The sequence below is a fragment of the Hylobates moloch genome, unplaced genomic scaffold (assembly GCF_009828535.3).
Source record: "Hylobates moloch isolate HMO894 unplaced genomic scaffold, HMol_V3 SCAFFOLD_18, whole genome shotgun sequence".
NCBI lineage: Eukaryota > Metazoa > Chordata > Mammalia > Primates > Hylobatidae > Hylobates > Hylobates moloch.
The window spans coordinates 60,100,737-60,120,620 of record NW_026652293.1 but is presented as its reverse complement, the minus strand read 5'-3'; the positions used below and the strand labels follow the sequence as shown (position 1 = coordinate 60,120,620).

The 19,884-nt window shown below is 37.1% G+C and overlaps 1 protein-coding gene across 21 annotated transcripts in view; it reads left to right on the top strand.

The window, feature by feature from the left end:
- The window catches only part of CDC42BPA (CDC42 binding protein kinase alpha), a 320,366-nt gene that overhangs the window by 164,747 nt on the left and 135,735 nt on the right, over positions 1-19,884 (top strand). For all 21 annotated transcript variants that reach the window (XR_009210848.1, XR_009210849.1, XR_009210847.1 and 18 more), the window contains exons 10-11: positions 1,601-1,767; positions 11,269-11,391. Coding sequence is in view for 16 of the 21 variants with exons in the window: in XM_058430788.1 (XP_058286771.1) it covers positions 1,601-1,767; positions 11,269-11,391 (290 nt within the window). In the remaining 5 variants the exon portion in view is untranslated. The remainder of the gene's footprint in view (positions 1-1,600; positions 1,768-11,268; positions 11,392-19,884) is intronic.

The window sequence follows — 19,884 nt, the reverse complement described above, 5'->3', positions numbered from 1 at the left end:
GTGAGCCGAGATTGCGCCACTGCACTCCAGCCTGGGTGACAGAGCGAGACTCCGTCTCACAAAAAAAAAAAAAAAAAGAAAAATTACTTCAACTGTTGACTATATTTTATTTTTCTCATACTGTTGTTTCTTGAATCCATTCCAGTCAGGTGTGTGCCCCCATCACTTCATGCAAACTACTTTTATCGATGTCACTGTTGACCAACATGTTGCTAAATCTAATGATCACTTCTCAGTCCTAGTCTTACTTATTTGCTTAGTCTCATCTTATTTGCCACAGCTCCATACTTTTAAAATACCACCTTCTCCTATCTTCTAGGGCACTTGACTGAGTTTCTTTCACCTTGCTGGTCATTCCTTCTCAATCTCCATACCTGGTCCCTCCTGACTTCCCTGACTTGTGAATATCAGAGTGTCCTGTGGCTCAGTCTTTGGACTTCTCTTTTCCATCTAAACTCTCTAGTGTTCTCCCAAAGATTTGTTGATGACTCCTAAATGTGCATCTCCAACTGAGACCTCTCCTCTCATCTACTTAAAAATCTGTCTTAACCACCCACTTACTATGTAAATGACTTTCTTTTAGGTCTCTGATCCTGTTCAGGTGATCCTCTTAAAAGGTAATCAGAACATGTCACTCCCCTGTTCAGAACCAGTCCACCCATCCCCACCTCCAGTGGCTTCATATCTTAACTCCAAATCAAACTTCTTACAAGGCCCTACATGACTGCCTTACTTTTATCTTTCTGAGTTTATTTTTCCTTGTTTACTCGACTCCATCCACACAGGCCTCCTTTCTGGCCTGTGAACATGCCAGACATACTCTTGTCTCGGGGCTTTAGAACTCTGTTTCATCTGTTTGGAACATTCTTTTGATATTCCCTTAAGTGGTCCCCTCACTCTTACTTAGCTTTTTCCAAAGTTACTTTAGCAGTGACAGCTTTCCTGACTACTTTATCTAAATTTTTATCTCCTCCCCTTCAATACTTTATTTCTCCCTTTCCTGCTTTATGTTTTCTCCTTAGCATTTAACATTTTCTAATGTAATGAATATCTCCATTATTTTCTTTATTTCTGTATCAGTCACTGGAATATAAGCTCTACATGGGCAAGGATTTTTGTCTGTTTTGTTCACCACCAAATGTCCAGCAGTTTCAGCATTTTTATTTAAATTGTATTAAATTAAAGATAGAAACTTGCTTTTGAATTTCAAATTCTAGTAAAGAGAGCCATGGTTGGTGCTTTTGACTACTACTGTTTCACCTAGGTGGTCAAATTGTTTTAAACTACCAGTAACCCTTCAGCAAACTTCATTTTATAATTTGTGGGGTTTTTAAAATCAAAATAATTTGGGGGATTTTAAGTTTTCATTTTTTAAAATGCTTCTAAAAACAGTTTATGGTGATTTTGCAAACAAATTTTTATAATTATTCCAGCTGGCTAACTGCAAGATGTTCGGATCTATGTTTTAAATGAGCAATTTAAAAATGTTTTTGCCATAAATGTGGAGTCAGTTAAAAACAATTTTTAAAAAATGTTAACGTTTTTCTTCAAACTTTTTATCACAGTATGAACCTACATTTTTTTTTTTTCTTTTCTTCAGTGTACTTTCTGATCGGAGCTGTTTAAGAGTTACAGCTGGTCCCACCTCACTGGATCTTGATGTTAATGTTCAGAGGACTCTGGACAACAACTTAGCAACTGAAGCTTATGAGAGAAGAATTAAGCGCCTTGAGCAAGAAAAACTTGAACTCAGTAGAAAACTGCAAGGTAAATATATTTTAAATATATTTTCACTTTTTGAATTGTACTCACAGTGTTATGAGCTGTTTATTATAAGTGGTTGTTTTATCTTTGAAAAAAATTACTTTAAGTGGTGAAAAATCAAGTTGTAGAAATGTATGCAGAACACAGCATAATACCATTTATGTAAAATCACACAATTAATAGTAAACAACAAAATAGCTTTGGTCTCCTGTGGGTACATATTTATGTTTATAAAAATGTGTGGGAATACCTTTGGGGATGGGGAAATGGGACCCTCCTCACTTCGTTATAGCACTTTAATGACTTTTCCTATCTTATTTGCTCAATCTTTAAGAGCTCTAGCTCCTTTCACACTGTCATTCTCTGCAGCATTGCTTCTGCCATATTTGGTGATTTTAAAATGCACATACACATAAACTTTTTAAGATTCTGAATGAGTTTCTTGATTCTTCACCTTCAGTGATTGTTTCTCCACCTCGTTTCATCCAGTCCATCCTATGGTAATAAGATATGTCTTAAGATTACAATATCTAAAACTCTTCATTAATCGCAGTTTCCAGCAAATCTTTTATAATCTCCTGCTCATAATTTTTAATGCTCTCTCTCTGACCCCTTAACTCCAGTATTTCTTCACTGCCACCATTACCTACAAGTCCATCACCATTTAACTCTGCTTTTTATACCCTCATTTTTCATTCTCTGCTCAGCCATAATCATACCCTGGCATATACCTTCAAATCTATTGTTCCTCTTTCTCTTTGTCAAATACCTTTGGCAGAACCCCAACCGTGCTTGAATACAACTTTGTATCTTCAACTATCCAGCTGAAGACAGCTTACCTAAAACACCCACAACGTGCTGACTAATGCTAATTCAGATTCACAGACACTCACCTTAGGTCAGCTCTTCATGCTATTTCCCCTAGTCTATTTCCCTATCCTGTGTTGTAAAATCCAGTGATCGTTTCTGTCTTGACCTTTTAACCTGTCAGCAATATTTGACCCTATGGACCTTTTATTCCTCCTGATAACGCTCTCTCTCTCTTTTTTTTTTTTTTTTTTTGGCATCTGGGGCACTTTATCTCCTGGTTTTCTTTTTCTTCATAAACCTGTCCTTCCCAGTCTCTTTTGCTAAGTTTTCCTTAACTCTTTGACCTTTGAATGTTAGAATATTCTCTACTTGAAGCAAGTCTCTAATTGAATGAGGCCTTCATTGAAGGTTTTCCTGACCATCCTATTTATAATTTAATCATATATATATCCCCAGTACTACTGTCTCCTTTTTCTGCTTTTTTCTCTAAAATAAAGTATGTAACGTATTATATATTTTACTTACATATTTTATGAATGAAGTAATGTATTTATGGACAAATAATCAGGAACTTTTAACTAATCAAAGTTTTACAATCACAAAACTTTACTGTCATACTTTTAGAGGCCCAGTAGAGAAAAAGACTGTGTAGACATCAATAGAAGGGACTATTTTCTGTTTTTCAACAAGTTGTTAAGATCTCTGCATATGAATTACTTCTCTTTTGTGACTGGAATTTTTCTGTTTGTTTTTTTTTTAATGTGGTGATACACATATAGCAAAGTGTGCAAGCATTCTACTTTGAAGTATAAGCCTAATAAATATTTGTATATGTATACACTGATGTAACCTTCACCCATATTCATGTGTAGAATATGTCCAGCATCGGGTAAAGTCCTCACATGTCCCTTCCCAGTTTGTAACCCACCACTATGAAATAAACGTCATCCTAATTTCTTTCACCATTAATGAATTTTTACCTGTTTTTGAACTTCATATAAATGGTATCGTACAGTATATTCTCTTTTGTGTATGGCGTCTTTCACTTGTTGTTTTTTGAAATTCACCCGTTTTGTATATATCAGCAATTTGCTCTTTTTTTTTTTTGGTACTGCTGTTTAGTGTTTCATTGTATATCAGCACTAAAAAATTACCCAGTCTGTTGGTAAATATTTGGGTTATTTCCAGATGTTGACTACTATGAGTAAAGTTCCTGCAAATATACTTATATATTTATTTTGGTGGTCCTATATACTATTTCTCTCAGATATATACCTGGGAGTACAATTTCTGGGCCATATAGTAGAGGATTTTCAGCTTTAGAAGATAATTTCAAAGAGTTTTCTAAAGTGACTATACCAGTATATAGTTCTACTAATAATGTATGAGTTCTACTTTCTTCAGCTCCCACCGGAACTTGATATTGTCAGCATTTTTCACTTGCAGCCATTCTGGTAGAAGTATAGTGATGTCCTGCCGTGATTTTAATTTGCATTTCCCGGGTGAATAATGAGGTTGAATATATTTTCATATATTTACTATCCATTTGGATATCTAGTCTAGTGAAGTTTTGGTTCGAAGTTCTTGCCCATTTTTCTATTAGGTCTTTATATATCTTTTTCTTAATAATGTGTGTATGTTACTACTTCACAAACAATGCAGAAACCTTTAGACAGCTCCTTTGTATGACTGTTGTTACATAGTTTACCTTAATCTGTTATAAATCTTTTAATACATTTTTACTCGATTGTTGCTTTATGCTTTCTTTACTCATTAATTTTAAATATCTTTTTATTTACCCATATATTTACCCTTTTGGTGCTTTTTTACTTCTCCCTAGTGATCCATGTTTCTATCTGGAATTATTTTTCTTCAGCCTAAAGAACTTCCTTTATCGTTTTCTTGTAATGTGAGTGTGTTGTGACAAATTCTTGATAGGATTTTGTTGATCTGAAAATGTCTTTATTTTTACCTTCATTTTTGAAGAATACTTTTTTCTGGGTTAGAATTCTAGCTTGGCAGCTTTTTCTTTCAGAGCTCTACATGTATTATTTCATTGTTTCCTGTAATAACTTCCATAATATTTCTCGGGAAGCCAGCTATTAATCTTAAGCTCTTGAATGTGATGTATATGTTTTCCCTTCTGGCTGCTTTCAGGATTATGTCCTTAACTTCAGTTTCAAATAATTGGACTGTGATTCACGTACATGTCGCTTTCTTTATATGAACAGAAAATCCTGGTTGAGATTCACTGAGCTTTTGCAATCTTGTTTGATGTCTTTTATCAGTTTTGCAAAATTCTAAGCCATAATCTCTGTAGATATTATTTTGCCTCATGCACTCTCTCCTCTCCTTCTGGGACTGTAATTGCATATATGTTAGATGGTATCTCACGTTTCCTTTATGCTCTGTTCTGTTCCTTCCATTCTTTCTGTTTTTTGTGTGCTTCATTATTTTCTATTGATCTGCCTTCAGGTTCACTAGTTCTGGCTTCTGCTTTATCCGTTTTGCTGTTAAGTCCATCTAATTAGTCTTAATTTCAGATATTGTCTTTCTTAGTTAAGGATTATTCATTTGATTCTCTCAGCTTTCAGTTTTCTGTTGAAATTTCCCCATATTTTGTGTATTTTTTTCTCTATTTTCTTTAACATTTTAATATTTTGAGGTCCTTATCTGTTACTTTCAACAACTGAATCATCTGTGAGCCTGCCTTTTTGTTTTTTTCTTTCATTTGTCATGCTTTTCTGCTTTTCCAAATGTCTCATGTGAAAGATGTCATGAATAAAAATAACACAGAGAAGGAAATTTATATTATTTTTGCCCCAGAGAGGTTTCTCCCTTTTCATGCCATCAAGAATTGAGCTTGGACAAGACTAAATTGCATTTTTTTTTTTTTTTTTTTTGAGACAGAGTCTTGCTCTGTCGCCCAGGCTGGAGTGCAGTGGTGTGTTCTCGGTTCACTGCAACCTCTGCCTCCCGGGTTCAATAAATTCTCCTGCCTCAGCCCCCTGAGTAGCTGGGACTACAGGCGCATGCCACCATGCCTGGCTAATTTTTTGTATTTTTAGTAGAGACGAGGTTTCACCATGTAAGCCAGGATAGTCTGGATCTCCTGACCTTGTGATCCGCCCGCCTCAGCCTCCCTAAGTGCTGGGATTACAGGCACGAACACTGTGCCTGCCCCTAAATTGCATTTTTAATTAGACTCAACCCTACCTTTGATTTCAAATGCCCAGAAGCGGGAGCTGGATAGAGCCTAGTTGGGCCTCTTTCTTCTTCACTTCCTAAACTATGGGAGATTTATTCTGCTCTTCAGCCTTCTGCCCTATACCATTTCCAAATTTAGTAAGTGTCTTGATGAAGAGACTGGCCATGTATTTGAAGCAGATCCTCTTCCTCAAGCAGCTCTTTGTCTTTGAAATAATTCTATACTATTGGAGATTTCTGTCTGACTTTTCAAAGCTCCCTAACTTCCCATGCAGCCCCCAAGTACAACAATTAAAATATACCATGGGAATAAAAGCACCATATGCTTAGGGACTTTGAGATTTCCAAATTGTTGCATCATCCCCACGCATCCTCCAGAAGCTTCAGTGGTTTTTCTTTCCAGCGTGTTCTAAGTATACTCACAGAAATGGATAAGGCTTCCAGGTAAGAAGCAGTTGTAATAGCCTCTTCACCTCAGAATGCCTCACTTCCCTGGCTCACTTTCCCAACTCCTACTGGGAAAGCAAAGAGAACTAAGTAAAATAAACCAAAGATGTTTTTAAAAATAAGATTTTTTCAAATTATGTACTGAATTTTTACTTTTTACAGCAGGAGAAACAAAGCAGTGACCTGTTGCTTCCTAGTCCATCCCCTTATGACTAAGAATTTCCTATGTTTTGGGGTTTTTTTTTTTAATGTTTTAAATTCTTTAATTTGTTCTTAGTATTTTTACATGTGTATTATCGTTTGCACAGAGCAAAGTGAACAAAAATGTAAGATCATTGCCTTTTGGTATGAATACTTGTTTCATAGCAGTTATCGGGGATCCTGCCCCTATAGTCACATAGATTCTTTTCTATTTTCCTTAAGTGTTGGCCAGCTTGAGAAATAAAGGGACAGAGTACAAAAGAGAGAAATTTTAAAGCTGGGCACCCGGGGGAGACATCACATGTCGGTAGGTTCCGTGATGCCCCAGAAGCCGCAAAAACCAGGAAGTTTTTATTAGGGATTTTCAAAAGGGGAGGGAGTGTGCTAATAGGTGTGGGTCACAGACATCAGGTACTTTACAAGGTAATAGAATATCACAAGGCAAATGGAGGCAGGGCGAGATCACAGGACCACAAGACCGGGGAAAAATTAAAATTGCTAATGAAGTTTCGGGCCCCATTATCATTGATAACATCTTATCAGGAGACAGGGTTTTGAGAGCAACCGGTCTGACCAAAATTATTAGGTGGGAATTTCCTCTTCCTAATAAGCCTGGGAGCGATATGGGAGACTGGGGTCTATTTCACCCCTGCAGTCTCGACCATAAGAGACGGGCACGCCCAGAGGGGCCAGTTTAGAGACCCACCCCCAGGCGTGCGTTCTTTTTCTCAGGGATGTTCCTTGCTGAGAAAAAGAACTCGGTGACATTTCTCCCATTTGCTTTTGAAAGAAGAGAAATATGGCTCTGTTCTGCCTGGCTCATCTGCGGTCAGAGTTTAAGGTTATCTCTCTTATTCCCTGAACAATTGCTGTTATCCTGTCCTTTTTTCAAGGTGCCCAGATTTCATATTGCTCAAGCACACATGCTGTACAATTTGTGCAGTTAATGCAATTATTACAGGGTCCTGAGATGACATACATCCTCCTCAGCTGACAGGATTAAGAGATTAAAGTAAAGACAGGCATAGGAAATCACAAGGGTGTTGATTGGGGAAGTGATAAGTGTCCATGCAATCTCTACAATTTATGTTTAGAGATTGCAGTAAAGACAGGCATAAGAAATTATAAAAGTATTAATTTGGAGAACTAATAAATGTCCATGAAATCTTCACAATCCACGTTCTTCTGCCATGGCTTCAGCCAGTCCCTCCGTTTGGGGTCCCTGACTTCCTGCAACAAGCAGTGACATAGATTAACATTTAAACTGATTCATTCATTTATTAGCTATTTATTGAGTATCAAACAGCCAGGAACTGTACTGCACATGACTAGGAATGTAATAAAAAACAAATAAAGACAAAAATACCTCCCTTTTATGTTTACATTCTACTTTGAGGAGACAGACAATAAATCACATACAAAGTGGGGTCATCTACTGAGAGTTAGGAAGGTAGAGGAGATGTTAGATATTTGACAAGAAAAAGAGAAAATGTGAAATGGTCAGTATGGAGATGAAAAGAGTCAATGAGCTAGGGAAATATTTTAGGATCGCCAGATATTTCCAAGTTATTTAAGTTTAGTAATCATGAGTTTTAAATGACTGTGTATTTTTTTCAGCCATTTTCAGCTACTTGGGTAAAATCATACAGTAGGAGAAGAGTAGAAATTAGCCAAGATAGAGGGCCTTCTAGAATAAGTACAATGGAGGAGAGAAGGGTAAAGAAATTGATGGTATTTGCAAAACAGTGATGGACCAAAGAATCTAACCAGGGTAAGTAAGGAAGTAAAGAGGAAAAAAATGGAAAATGTTAGGAACACACTGATTGGCATTTCTGGTTGGAATGAAGAATTGTTGAAGTGGTCTCAAAAGTAGTAAGCTGTACAGATAAGAGAGATGATTTTGGAGGCCATGCAGTTATTGATAATGACCAAGTGTATAGTAGAATTTCTTAATTGGTGAACCACAAGCATTTGGGGTGAGGTAATTTTTTCACATGAGAGATAGTTCACACTCTGAGATATTAAACATTCTGAGTTTCCAGATGTTAAATGCTTGTAGCAGTCTCCTGATGTGCTGTGTCAACAACTGACTCCCCTTCTCCTGTCCCCTTCACATAAGGTGATGGTACCACCTGCAGTAGAGAACCAGTAGTTTAGGATGTGGCCAGTTAATCTGATGGTTATGTGAGAGAGAAATCTATCAGCTAGATTGTTTTGGGCTGCAGATGTGAGAATTCTTAAATAATATGGATTTATTTTCTCACTTAAGAAGTCAGAAGTAAATGGTTTCAGTGCCAATTTTAGGGTAGCTTCCCTATTAATTTCTTGGCTTTCCTTACATGATTCCACAATATTGTAGGCCTCAACTTTCAGATGTAAACTTTGGAAGGTAAGACCTCTCTTCATACACCAGATTCAGTTCTTCATATATCATCTGACAGACATAGCAGGCATTTTAGTTATCACATGGTGATGTTCCCTGCTAGGACAAAAGGAGCTAAGTAGATTCATTGGCAGAGTACACCAAGAATTCCATCTTCATATCTGCACATATCCAGAGACCCAGAAAGTGGAAAGATTCATTTAGTTTCATAAATCTTTCATTTAATGGGAGATTAAAACCGCTCCCTGAAGCCCCCTAGTGGACTTCTTCTCAAGGTACCATTTAAGTTCTAACTAGATCACATACCTAATTCTTGACCAACACTTGCAGTGTAGAATGGAATTATTATGAATAATTTAAACCAGCCAGTTTTGACTGGACCCACCTTACCTATGCACACTGTAGCCTGATAATTGAATTTGGTTCACAAGGAAGAAGAGATGAATAGATGTCAGGTAAAAACCAGTAGTATCTGCCATAGGGGATTTATGTGCCTCAGAAGTCAGTGTTAGATGGATTATCTATTTTGATGTTAAAGTTACTAAGAATAATAAGAAGAGTAGTAATGGAAAGAACAGCAGAGAACAACATGTAAAATCCTTATTTAAAAAAGAGTAAGATAGGGAAGACAAGTGGATAACCACATAAGCAGGAAATGGTCATTTCAGTAGACCTAGGAATTTTGAGGAGAGAGGTGGCAATAACGAGCAAGGATGCCTGCCCTACCTTCATACCTGTGGTAGGTGGGGTACAGGAGGAAAAGTAGCTCCTATTAATGTCCATTCAGTATTCTTTGGTCTTTTGTTTGTTTTTTTGAGATAGTCTCGATCTATCACCCAGGCTGGGTTTAGTGGTATGATCTCAGCTCACTGCAACCTCTGCCTCCCAGGTTCAAGCGTTTCTCCTGCCTCAGCCTCCCGAGTAGCTGGTATTACAGGCATGCACCACCATGCCTGGCTAATTTTTGTATTTTTAGTAGAGACGGGGTTTCACCATGTTGGCCAGGCTGATCTCAAACTCCCAACCTCAGGTGATTCACCTGCCTTGGCTTCCCAAAGTGCTGGGATTACAGGCATGAGCCACCGCACCTACACCTCCCCCGCATTGGATATTTTTATGTCTCCCCATTTTCTACCCCCAATTTAGATGTCTTAAAAAAATAAAAACAATGGATGTTCTTTTCAAAATAATAAATACAGAAAGGACCAGTTTTTAGCATGTTTTGAACCCAAAGAGAAAGAAATGTATAAGAAATAATTATAGGATGCAGAAGATCAAGATCAGATGCACAATCTAGTATATCTTATACCTTTAATTCAAATTAACAAATATTTATTGACTGTCAAACATATAGGGATTATGGTTTACACACACACACGTACGTATGCACACACAAAGTAATCAGTAATGATTTGCACTAACTCGTTAAGAATTATGGTAAGAGAGAGACTTATTGTGTAAGAATCCCTCCATAAATAGCAGAATACCTATTTTAGAACAAAGGGCAATTTCATTTCTGATGTAAAATGGTAAAAAATGTTTTCTTTGTTCCGTGTCTTTTGATGATATCTGGGAGTAAGCCTCAATAGAGTTACTGTTTTTTTTAAAACCTTGTATTTTCTAATTAGAACTGCAAGATAAATTAATATTTTCTATTTTAACTAAATATTTTAGCTAAATTGTTGAACCATAGTTACCTGTAGCTGGGCCTCAACTTTCAGACGTAAAATTTGGAAGGCCAGCACTTCTGCATCTGTATATTAACATGCCTAACCCTCTGTCTGTAAACCAGATTCATTTCTTCGTATAGCATCTGACTGACCTACCAGACTTTTGAGTTATCACATGGCGATGTTCCTACTAGGAGAAAAAGGAGCTATGTAGTTGATTCATTGGCAGAGTACACCAACAGCCAACAGTATTTAAAACCAAAAATTATTAGAAGGTAGATTCTTTCATATATATATACGTATATATATATCAGCAGATTTTTTTGGTTTTTTTTTTTTGAGATAGAGTCTCAGTTTGTCTCCCAGGCTGGAGTACAGTGCCATGATCACGGCTCACTACCACCTCAACCTCCTGGGCTCAAGCAATTCTCCCATCTGAGCCTCCTGAGTAGCGGGACTTCAGGCATGTGCCACCATGCCCTGCCAATTTTTATATCTTTTGTAGAGAAAGGGTGTCATTCTGTTTCCTAGACTGGTCTCATACTCCTGGACTGAAGTGATTCTCCCACTTTGGCCTCTCAAAGTGCTGGGATTACAGGCATGAACTGTCATGCCCGGCCTGATTTTTTATGACTTAATTTTTGAGTATTCACATGCTTTTCGTCAGTGAGTAGATGTTTTGTTCTATAAAATTGTATAAGAATTTCTCTCCAAAAAAAAACGTTACTAGTTTTAAGAATTTAGAGTATGGTGATATTTTTATTTCTTTTATTCTTTTTTTTAAAGAGTCAACACAGACTGTCCAAGCTCTGCAGTATTCAACTGTTGATGGTCCACTAACAGCAAGCAAAGATTTAGAAATAAAAAACTTAAAAGAAGAAATTGAAAAACTAAGGAAACAAGTAACAGGTAAATATCTGTGATTCACTGTTAATTCAATTTAGGAAATGTTTTAAAAATGGTTTATTCCCACAAAAAACATCTGTTGAGAACCTGTCTGTGTTATGTGATGTGAGTTGCATGCTAGTCAGGGAAGGGCAAATAAGAATGGGTTCTGCTCTCAAGGAGTTCACATTTTGGTCTGGGAAACAGATAAACAGTTATTGCAATACATATGAAAAGGCTATCAGGAAAAATAAATGGAGGTACATGGAGAGTACATAGGAGGATCACCTAACACAGACTTATGTGAACAAGGATGGCCTTTTTGGAAGGCCTATTCATTTTGGAATTTGTCTGGCAAAGCATATTTGTGAGGAGAGGAAAAGGTGAGTTAGGAGTGAGGAAGAAGGACACTAGAGACAAGCAGAGTGCATGTATACAGGCATCAAGAAAATTTATTTTCTTTGTTAATGTAATTATTTTTTCAGTGTATTACTGAGACTAAAACTAAATTTGACAAGTGTTCATATACCTATTATTCATTTATTGCATTTTTTCAATAAATATATTGAGCATCTACTATGTAGCAGGTGTTGTTTTAGGCTCTTGGGATTCAACATTAAGCAAAACAGACTAAACAAAAAATCTTTGCTTTGGCCTGGGTAAAGAACAGAAAACAGAAACCAGTAAATATATAACTTTGTAAATAATACAATATGTTAGAAGGTAATAAGTGCTTTAAAAGTAAGAATAGAATAAGGAGAATTAGTCATATGTACAAAATGAGGAGTTTTATCATTTTAAGTATAGTGCTCCAGGGGTAGGTCTGACTGAGAAGGTGACATGTTATCAAAAATTTAAAGAAGTCAAGGGGGTTAGCCATACAGTTATCTGCAAAATGTGTGTTCCAGGCAGAAGGACTAGCCGGTGCAAAGACCCTAAAATCAAATGTGCCCCAGGTGTTCAAGTAAAACAGAGAGTACTGCATGGCTAGAGCAGAATGAGCAAGCAGGGAGAATAGAAGGAAATGAGAACTAAAGGGGTGAAATGGGCTTGTTGCCTGATCAGTAGAGCCTTACTGATTGTTGTAAGGTCTTTGGTTTTTACTCAGAATGAAATGGCAGTTTTTTGCAGGGTTTAGAGGCATTACATGATCTGAATAAGTAGAGGGATAGGAAGAGAGAGCAGAAGGTACTATTTTAACGAGAATGGTCAGGCCTCTCCGGAAAGGCAGTTTTAGGCAAAAATAAGTGAAAGAGAAGAAATAATCTAATGTAGCATCTTTTATAAAAATGACTATTTAAAATGCCATATTAATACTTTGTTTATACTAAATACATGGAGATCTTAATTTTGAGCATAATTTATGAATGCTATTTTGTGTTTTTAAGAGGCTCTCCTCCTAAGGAATATCTATATATCTAATCTCTGTTACTTTATCTTTCCAAAAGTAAGTTATTATAGATTGGGAACATGATAAGTGAATCATGGACTTTGCTTTGGTACCAACGATAACAGTAAGAGTGTCATTGAATGTCTGTGTTAGAGTTGTATGACACTAAAAAAGCAGTAGAACAGAAGACCAGCTAGAATTGTCAGTGATTTGTCTTCAGAGAGGCGATAGCGATTTGGAAAACTTACTCATAAGCCTATCTCTTCTCTTTTTAATAGTAGAATGTGGCTTTGAATGGCAGTAGCTTTTGAAAGCTTGCTAATTAATTTTAAAACTGCCTTGAAATAGATGGTATTGATGTAAAAGATTCAAATCAACAATGTAGTTGTTATGTCATTCACTAAAATAGTTGTGAGCTTCTTTGTTAGCTCTATGAAAGAGCTGAATTTTTAAATCTTAAAACGTTTTGCTGTCATTCACAATAATGTTCTGGCACTATCCAAAGGAAACTTTTGTTGATGTCTAACCCATTATATATAGAATAATAATAAGTAATTTCATTTTCTGAGCAATTCCAAATGGTATTGTACTTTTAATTTTATTGTTCATGTGTTTATTGTAATATACAGAAATATAGTTGAATTTTATATGTTTATTTTGTATTCTATAGTGTTGCTGAACTCAGTTCTAGGAAGGTTTTTAAAAAATAGATTCTTGGGGATTTTTAATTCTGACATGTCATCTGCAGGTGGGAACAGTTTTATTTCTCCCTTTCTGATCTATATGCTTTTTGTTTCCTTTTCTTGCCTTATTGCAAGACCTTGCAGCATCATGTTAAAGAAGAATGATGAGAAGAACATTCTAGCTTCTTAATCTTGGGGAAAAGCATTCATTTCCCTCTGTTTCTGTATTTCTAAGGGTTTTTAAAATCATTAATGGGTGGTGAATTTTGTCAGATGCTTTTTCTGTATCAATTGATATGAACATACGATTTTCAAAAAATAACCTGTTAATATGGTGAATTACATTGGTTGATTTTAAAGTGTTGAACCAGCCATATATCCCTGTTGTAAATCGTGGTCATGGTATACAATTACTTTTATATATTGCTGAATTCCATTCCTAATGTATTTTTAAGGATTTTTGCATCTATATACATGAAGTATATTAGTCTTTAGTTTTCCTTTTTTTCTTTTTCTTTTTCTTTTCTTTCTTTCTTTCTTGTACTGCCTGTTTTCTCTGTCAACGTAGCTGGTGGCTACTGTCACCAGCAGCCACCAGAGGCCTGAACAAAAGAGCACCAACAGGGGATCCACCTGTATGCATCCTTTCTGAAGCAGCCTTGCAGTCAGGAGTCAGATTGCTGGTACAGCGTCAATGACAACCTCGATGTGAACGTTTAAGAGTTTTTAGTACTTACAGACCTTGTGGCACATGGCATGCCTGGGGGCCACACACCTAGAGGGCAGGGAGTACAGGGAGACAGAGAGCGCTGAGCACGAGAGCATGGCAACTAGCAGTATGTATTAGGGAATAGGGTGTAGATCACTTTAAGTTTGGAAGCCAGTGCTTGAATGGTCCTCTTAGAGGAGGCGGCTAGAAGGCAGGATCCCAGTCTGCTAGGAGGGAGAGATGTCTCCTGCTTGAGCCCCTTGGGTGTGGTGTAGAACTGGAAACTGCATCAAGAGTGACTAAACCCTGCCTCTGAAACAAGAAAGCCAAACCTGCATTCAAAGTGGATGCTGAGGCAACATAAAATTATTATGCAATTATACATTTATTATAAATTTGTGATTTATTTTAAAGTAAAATTAAATATGCTGTAAATTTGTAAATACAGTTGATCCTTCAGCAACATGGATTTTAACTGTGTGGATCCACTTATATGCAGATTTTTTTCCCAACCAAAATAGATTGAAAATACCATATGCTTGGGATCCAAAACCCAACCCAGGTTGGAGGCAGAAATCCAGGTTCCCTGTGTGGTTTCCACTGACAATGTGTGAGGGGAGGCTTGTTGTCAGACAGTGAGGGTTAATGTCCTGTCTTTTTCTGACACCTTTTTTTTTTTATTTAATTTGGAGGCAGAGTCTTACCCTGTTCCCCAGGCTGGAGTGCAGTGACGTGATCTCAGCTCACTGCAACGACCATCTCCCAGATTCAAGGAATTCTTGTGCCTCATCCTCCTGAGTAGCTGGGACCACACCCGGCTAATTTTTTGTATTTTTAGTAGACATGGAGTCTCGCTGTGTTGCCTGGGCTGGTCTCGAACTCCTGTCCTCAAATGATTCGCCCTCCTCAGCTTCCTAAAGTGCTGGGATTATAGGCATGAGTAACCACACCCAGCGTTTTTCTGACACCACTCTTGCAGATGTGTTTGAGCATCTCATGATAAGCCTCATGAGGTTGGAAATCTAGCCCCCCTGCACTTGTCCATTGTTGACATTAGTGACATGAGGCCAATTTTTTTTTCTGTGATGTTTATCTCAAGTGGAATTGTTATTTTCTATGAGTTGTCTGTCTTCCTGGTCTACCCCTTTCCTAATCCTTTGGCTAGAAAGAGCAGGCTTTTGTTGGGGCTTTTTCTCTTTATAGCTGTTGTCATTTATGGGTTATCATCTTCTTTAGCTCTAATTCTGGGATATATGAACCAAGAAGAAACCCCAGAAAACTCACCATTATGTTGTTTATCAGGTCCCAGTGTCCTGAGGAAGTTTTTTTCTTCACATTTCAGAGTCTTCTTATGTTTGTTTTATGTATAATGTCTAGGGTTTTAAGTTATACTTAATGGGAAGAGTGGGAAATATATCTATTCCTTCTTCCCAGAACTTGAAGTCTCCGGAGTAAGTTTTTAAAGTGTAAGTCTGTTGAAGTCACAGCTTCAACATACATACCTTCAGTGGATCCCCATTGCCTCCAGGATAAAGTAGAAATTTCTCAATTCTAATACAAGGCCCTTCATTATTATGCATGTATTTGCCTCTCGAGCTTTGTCTCTTGTTACTACTCCCTTGCCCAGTGATTCCAGCCATGCTGAATCACCCAGTGGTGCTCCACTTCCTTCACATACTGTTTTTTTTCCTACCCTTTCTTTCTTTCCTTCCCTTTTTAAAAAAAATACAAATTGAAGGCTTCCCTTAGGACCTGCCTGATGAGTAGCTGCAACTTTAATTTGGCTCTGAAGAAAAAAGTATCCAAAATACCTTTAATCTGTCATTCCTCCAGAAACTTCTTGAGCAAAGTCTTTGTGTATACAAATACCCACCATTAATGACTGTTTATCTTGTGTTTCTCAACAGCAGTGTTCTCCAATATTTTTAAGTTTCTGGAAAAAAATGCGACGATTTTATAATTATTGACAACTTCTTTTTAATATTTGCTTCTTTACCATACTCTGAGCTTCTAAAGGTTAGGGGTAGGTTATAGTAGGTTTTCCTGCTATATTCCTAGTGCCAAGCTTATTGCCAGTATTGTGTAACAATATATATTTGTTGAGTATCTGCAGACAAAAATAAAATTTTTTTAATAAAAAATACCTCATTTAATATTTTTATATGAGAAAATAGGATTTTTTTGTTTCCTAAATGAAAAATTTATTATAATCTATAATGTGCTTTTGAGACTCTCATTCTTGTGTTGCCTTGAGGTTGGGGATGTGTGCCTCTGTGTACTGTTTCTATTTCTCCAACCCCAAACTAACACACACACACACACACACACACACACACACACACACACACACACACCACACACACACACACACACACACACACACACACACACACACACACACTGTCTCTCTCTCTCTCCTCCCTTCCTCCTCCCTCCCTCCCTCCTGTGAATAGGGGTATTGATAATAAGGGAGCCTATTTTTACTCATTATAATTAGAAGTAAAGTTTCTTCGCATCTCAGAAGAGTTACATAATGGGAAAAATGAAACTATCCATCTTGTGGATCAGGGAGATGTTTTGGTTATTCTGCCAACCTCCCACTGGCTCTAGTCTTAACCCCTTTCCAGTTTATAGTGTTCCACTTTGAACACTGCTTTAATCATGCCCATTTTTTGACCTCAATTCCTATAGCACATATAGCCTGCCACACAACTTGCATTTGATTTTCTACTTTATTATTTTTTAAAAGTGTTGCTGTTGTCTAACTTACCTCCTTCAAGACCATATTTTATATTTATCTTCCATGCCATCCAGTGCCAAGAAAATAACCCCATATGTATGATGCTTTCATTAAGTCCTCATTACTAACAAGTTGAATTTTACAGTCCTGAATAGCACCCGTGAGCTAGGAACCATTTAGTTGGTATCAGCTAACCCAGTTTCGTAGTACAGCTTTTTCTTTTGAGGCAGAGTCTCGTTCTGTCACCCAGGCTGGAGTGCAGCGATGCGATCTTGGCTCGCTGCAGCCTCCGCCTCCTAGGTTCAAGTGATTCTTCTGCCTCAGCCCTTCTCGAGTAGCTGAGTTTATAGGTGTGTGCCACACCTGGCTAATTTTTGTATTTTTAGTAGAGATGGGGTTTCACCATGTTAGCCCGGCTGGTCTTGAACCCCTGACCTAAGGTGGTCTGCCAGCCTCTGCCTCCCAAAGTGCTAGGATTACAGGCATGAACCAAGGTGCCCGGCCTAGTACAGCTTTTTCTATTTGTTCACTATAATTAGTTTTTAACAACTTTATCTAAATGTCATGGCTAATTGTGTTGGATATTTTTAATAGTCTCTGGATTTCTTTCAGAATTTTAGCCATATTTGTTATTTGGTGTAGTAAAAGTAAAGGCTCTGCTGCCTCTACTCATTTTATAGTATTTGACCAAAGTTCAAAGCATTCTGGATTTTTCGTGATATGGGGTTTTCATCTTTTGGGAATGCAACATTCTGTGTTTTCCAAATTTTACAAGTGCTGTGTTTCTCTCCATAATGGAGGATTTTATTAAATGTTAGGGGAGGGGTTATCTTTTCCAGCACTTCTTAATCTAGTACATTCTTTTGTACTTCTAATAATTCACATACTGTTGTTTAAATTAATGTTTTGAGCTTTTCTCACTTTTGAAAAGTGTCTGAAATATAAAACAGGGAAATTTGACATATATTTCTCTAACAACTCCATTGCAAAGCAGCCAAAATGAAATGGCTGTGGTGAAAACTAAAATTAACACTATGTTGAAATAAATCAGTGAAAATATCCTTAAAGCTTTTAGAAGCTATCCCTTGTGATATCATCTGTTATAAACTTTATATGATAGAGAAATTTTATGAAATACTGAATTTTTTGTTTCTCAGAGCTGTTGAAATAAGTCAGTAACAATAATTTCTGAAAAAACTGAACATGTCAGAGAAGAACACTTCAAAAGTAGAAGAAAGAAAGTGTGCTCAGAATGGATTATTAATAATGTACCATATTGCTACTCTAAATTGATTTTCCTTGACCATAAAATTTGATTAAAATGAACCAGGAAGTGACAGAAGTCAGCTGCCTTAAAGGCTACATTTTTACTCTTAATTATGAGAAATAACAAAAGTAAATTGATATTTACTTTAGAAATTGTTGAAATCCGGGCAGGGGGCAGTGGCTCATGCCGGTAATCCCAGCACTTTGGGAGGCTGAGGCGGGCGGATCACCTGAGGTCAGGAGTTTGAGACCAGCCCGGCCAACACGGTGAAACCCCATCTCTACTAAAAATACAAGAATTAGCTGGGTGTGGTGGCGAGTGTCTGTAATCCTAGCTGCTTGGGAGGCTGAGGCAGGAGAATTGCTTGAACCTGGAGGACGGAGGTTGCAGTGAGCTGATATCACACCATAGCACTCCAGCCTGGGTGACAGAGCAAGACTCCGTCTCAAAAAAAAAAAAGAAAAGAAATTGTTGATATCCTAAAAATGTTAAAAACTTAAACTAGAAAATATTTAAATGTGTTTGAAATTAATTTAAATAGAAATATTCCCATATGAAATGCCAAAATTTGATAAAGTGATAAAATACAGTTTTCTGAATATTCGACTAAACACCATGATTAAGATTAAACACCCTATGATTTTTAGTTTTCTTCACATAAGCATTCATTAATTGATGCTGTTCAGATACTATGAAAACCAGTTAATACAACTTTACATCTTCAAAAGTTAACTATGCTATTGATAACTATACTTTCAAAGTAAGTTTTAAATCTATCAATTTATTGCACTGATATCAGTTATTTATGAAATGTAGAACTATACAATGCATTATACACTAATACATTTAAGTAATTTTTAGACTGCAGGATTCATCTACACAAGTGAATTGCTCTTCCCAATAGGACTAACATATTAACACTACTTCATTTATTGAAAGCATCAGTCTCAACAATATGCAACACTTTGTGCACTGGTTCCCACATATTAATGTACAAATGAATGACTTGAGGATACTGTATAGATTCTGCTTCATTAGGTCTTGATTGGGGCTTGAGATTCTCCATATCTAAGTTCCTAGGGGATGCTCATGTCACTTGTCTGGGGATGTTACTTAGAGCAGGGATCCCCAATTCTCGGGCCACAGACTGGTACCAGCAGACTGGGCCACACAACAGGAGGTGAATGGCAGGTGAGTGAGCATTAGCGCCTGAGCTCCACCTCTTGTCAGATCAGCGGTAGCATTAGATTTTCATGGGACCGTGAACCCTATTGTGCTCATGCGAGGGATCTAGGTTGCACGCCTCTTATGAGAATCTAACTAATGCCTGATGATCTGAGGTAGAACAGTTTCATCCTGAAACCATCTCCTGGACTCCTGGGCTGTGGAAAAATTGTCTTCCACAAAACTGGTCCCTGGTGCCAAAAAGGTTGGGTATTGCTGACTTAGAGTAATAATGTGTAAAGAACAGAAAATATCCAGAGCAGAACTGATAATGAATGTTGTTTAGATTTCTCTGTATCACTGACTTCAGTTCTTTGCTAGTTTACTTTTGATACCAGGAACATTTCCTATCAATTTATTACATTTTAAGGCATAAGTTAAAATCACTAATGTTGTTTCTTAAAAGCCCCTCTTATCTGAGAATGTTAAACATTATTTAATAATGTTACCTTGTAAGGTGGAGAAGTCAGTGCAAGATTTCCTGGGCACTCTAGTCTTAGCTCT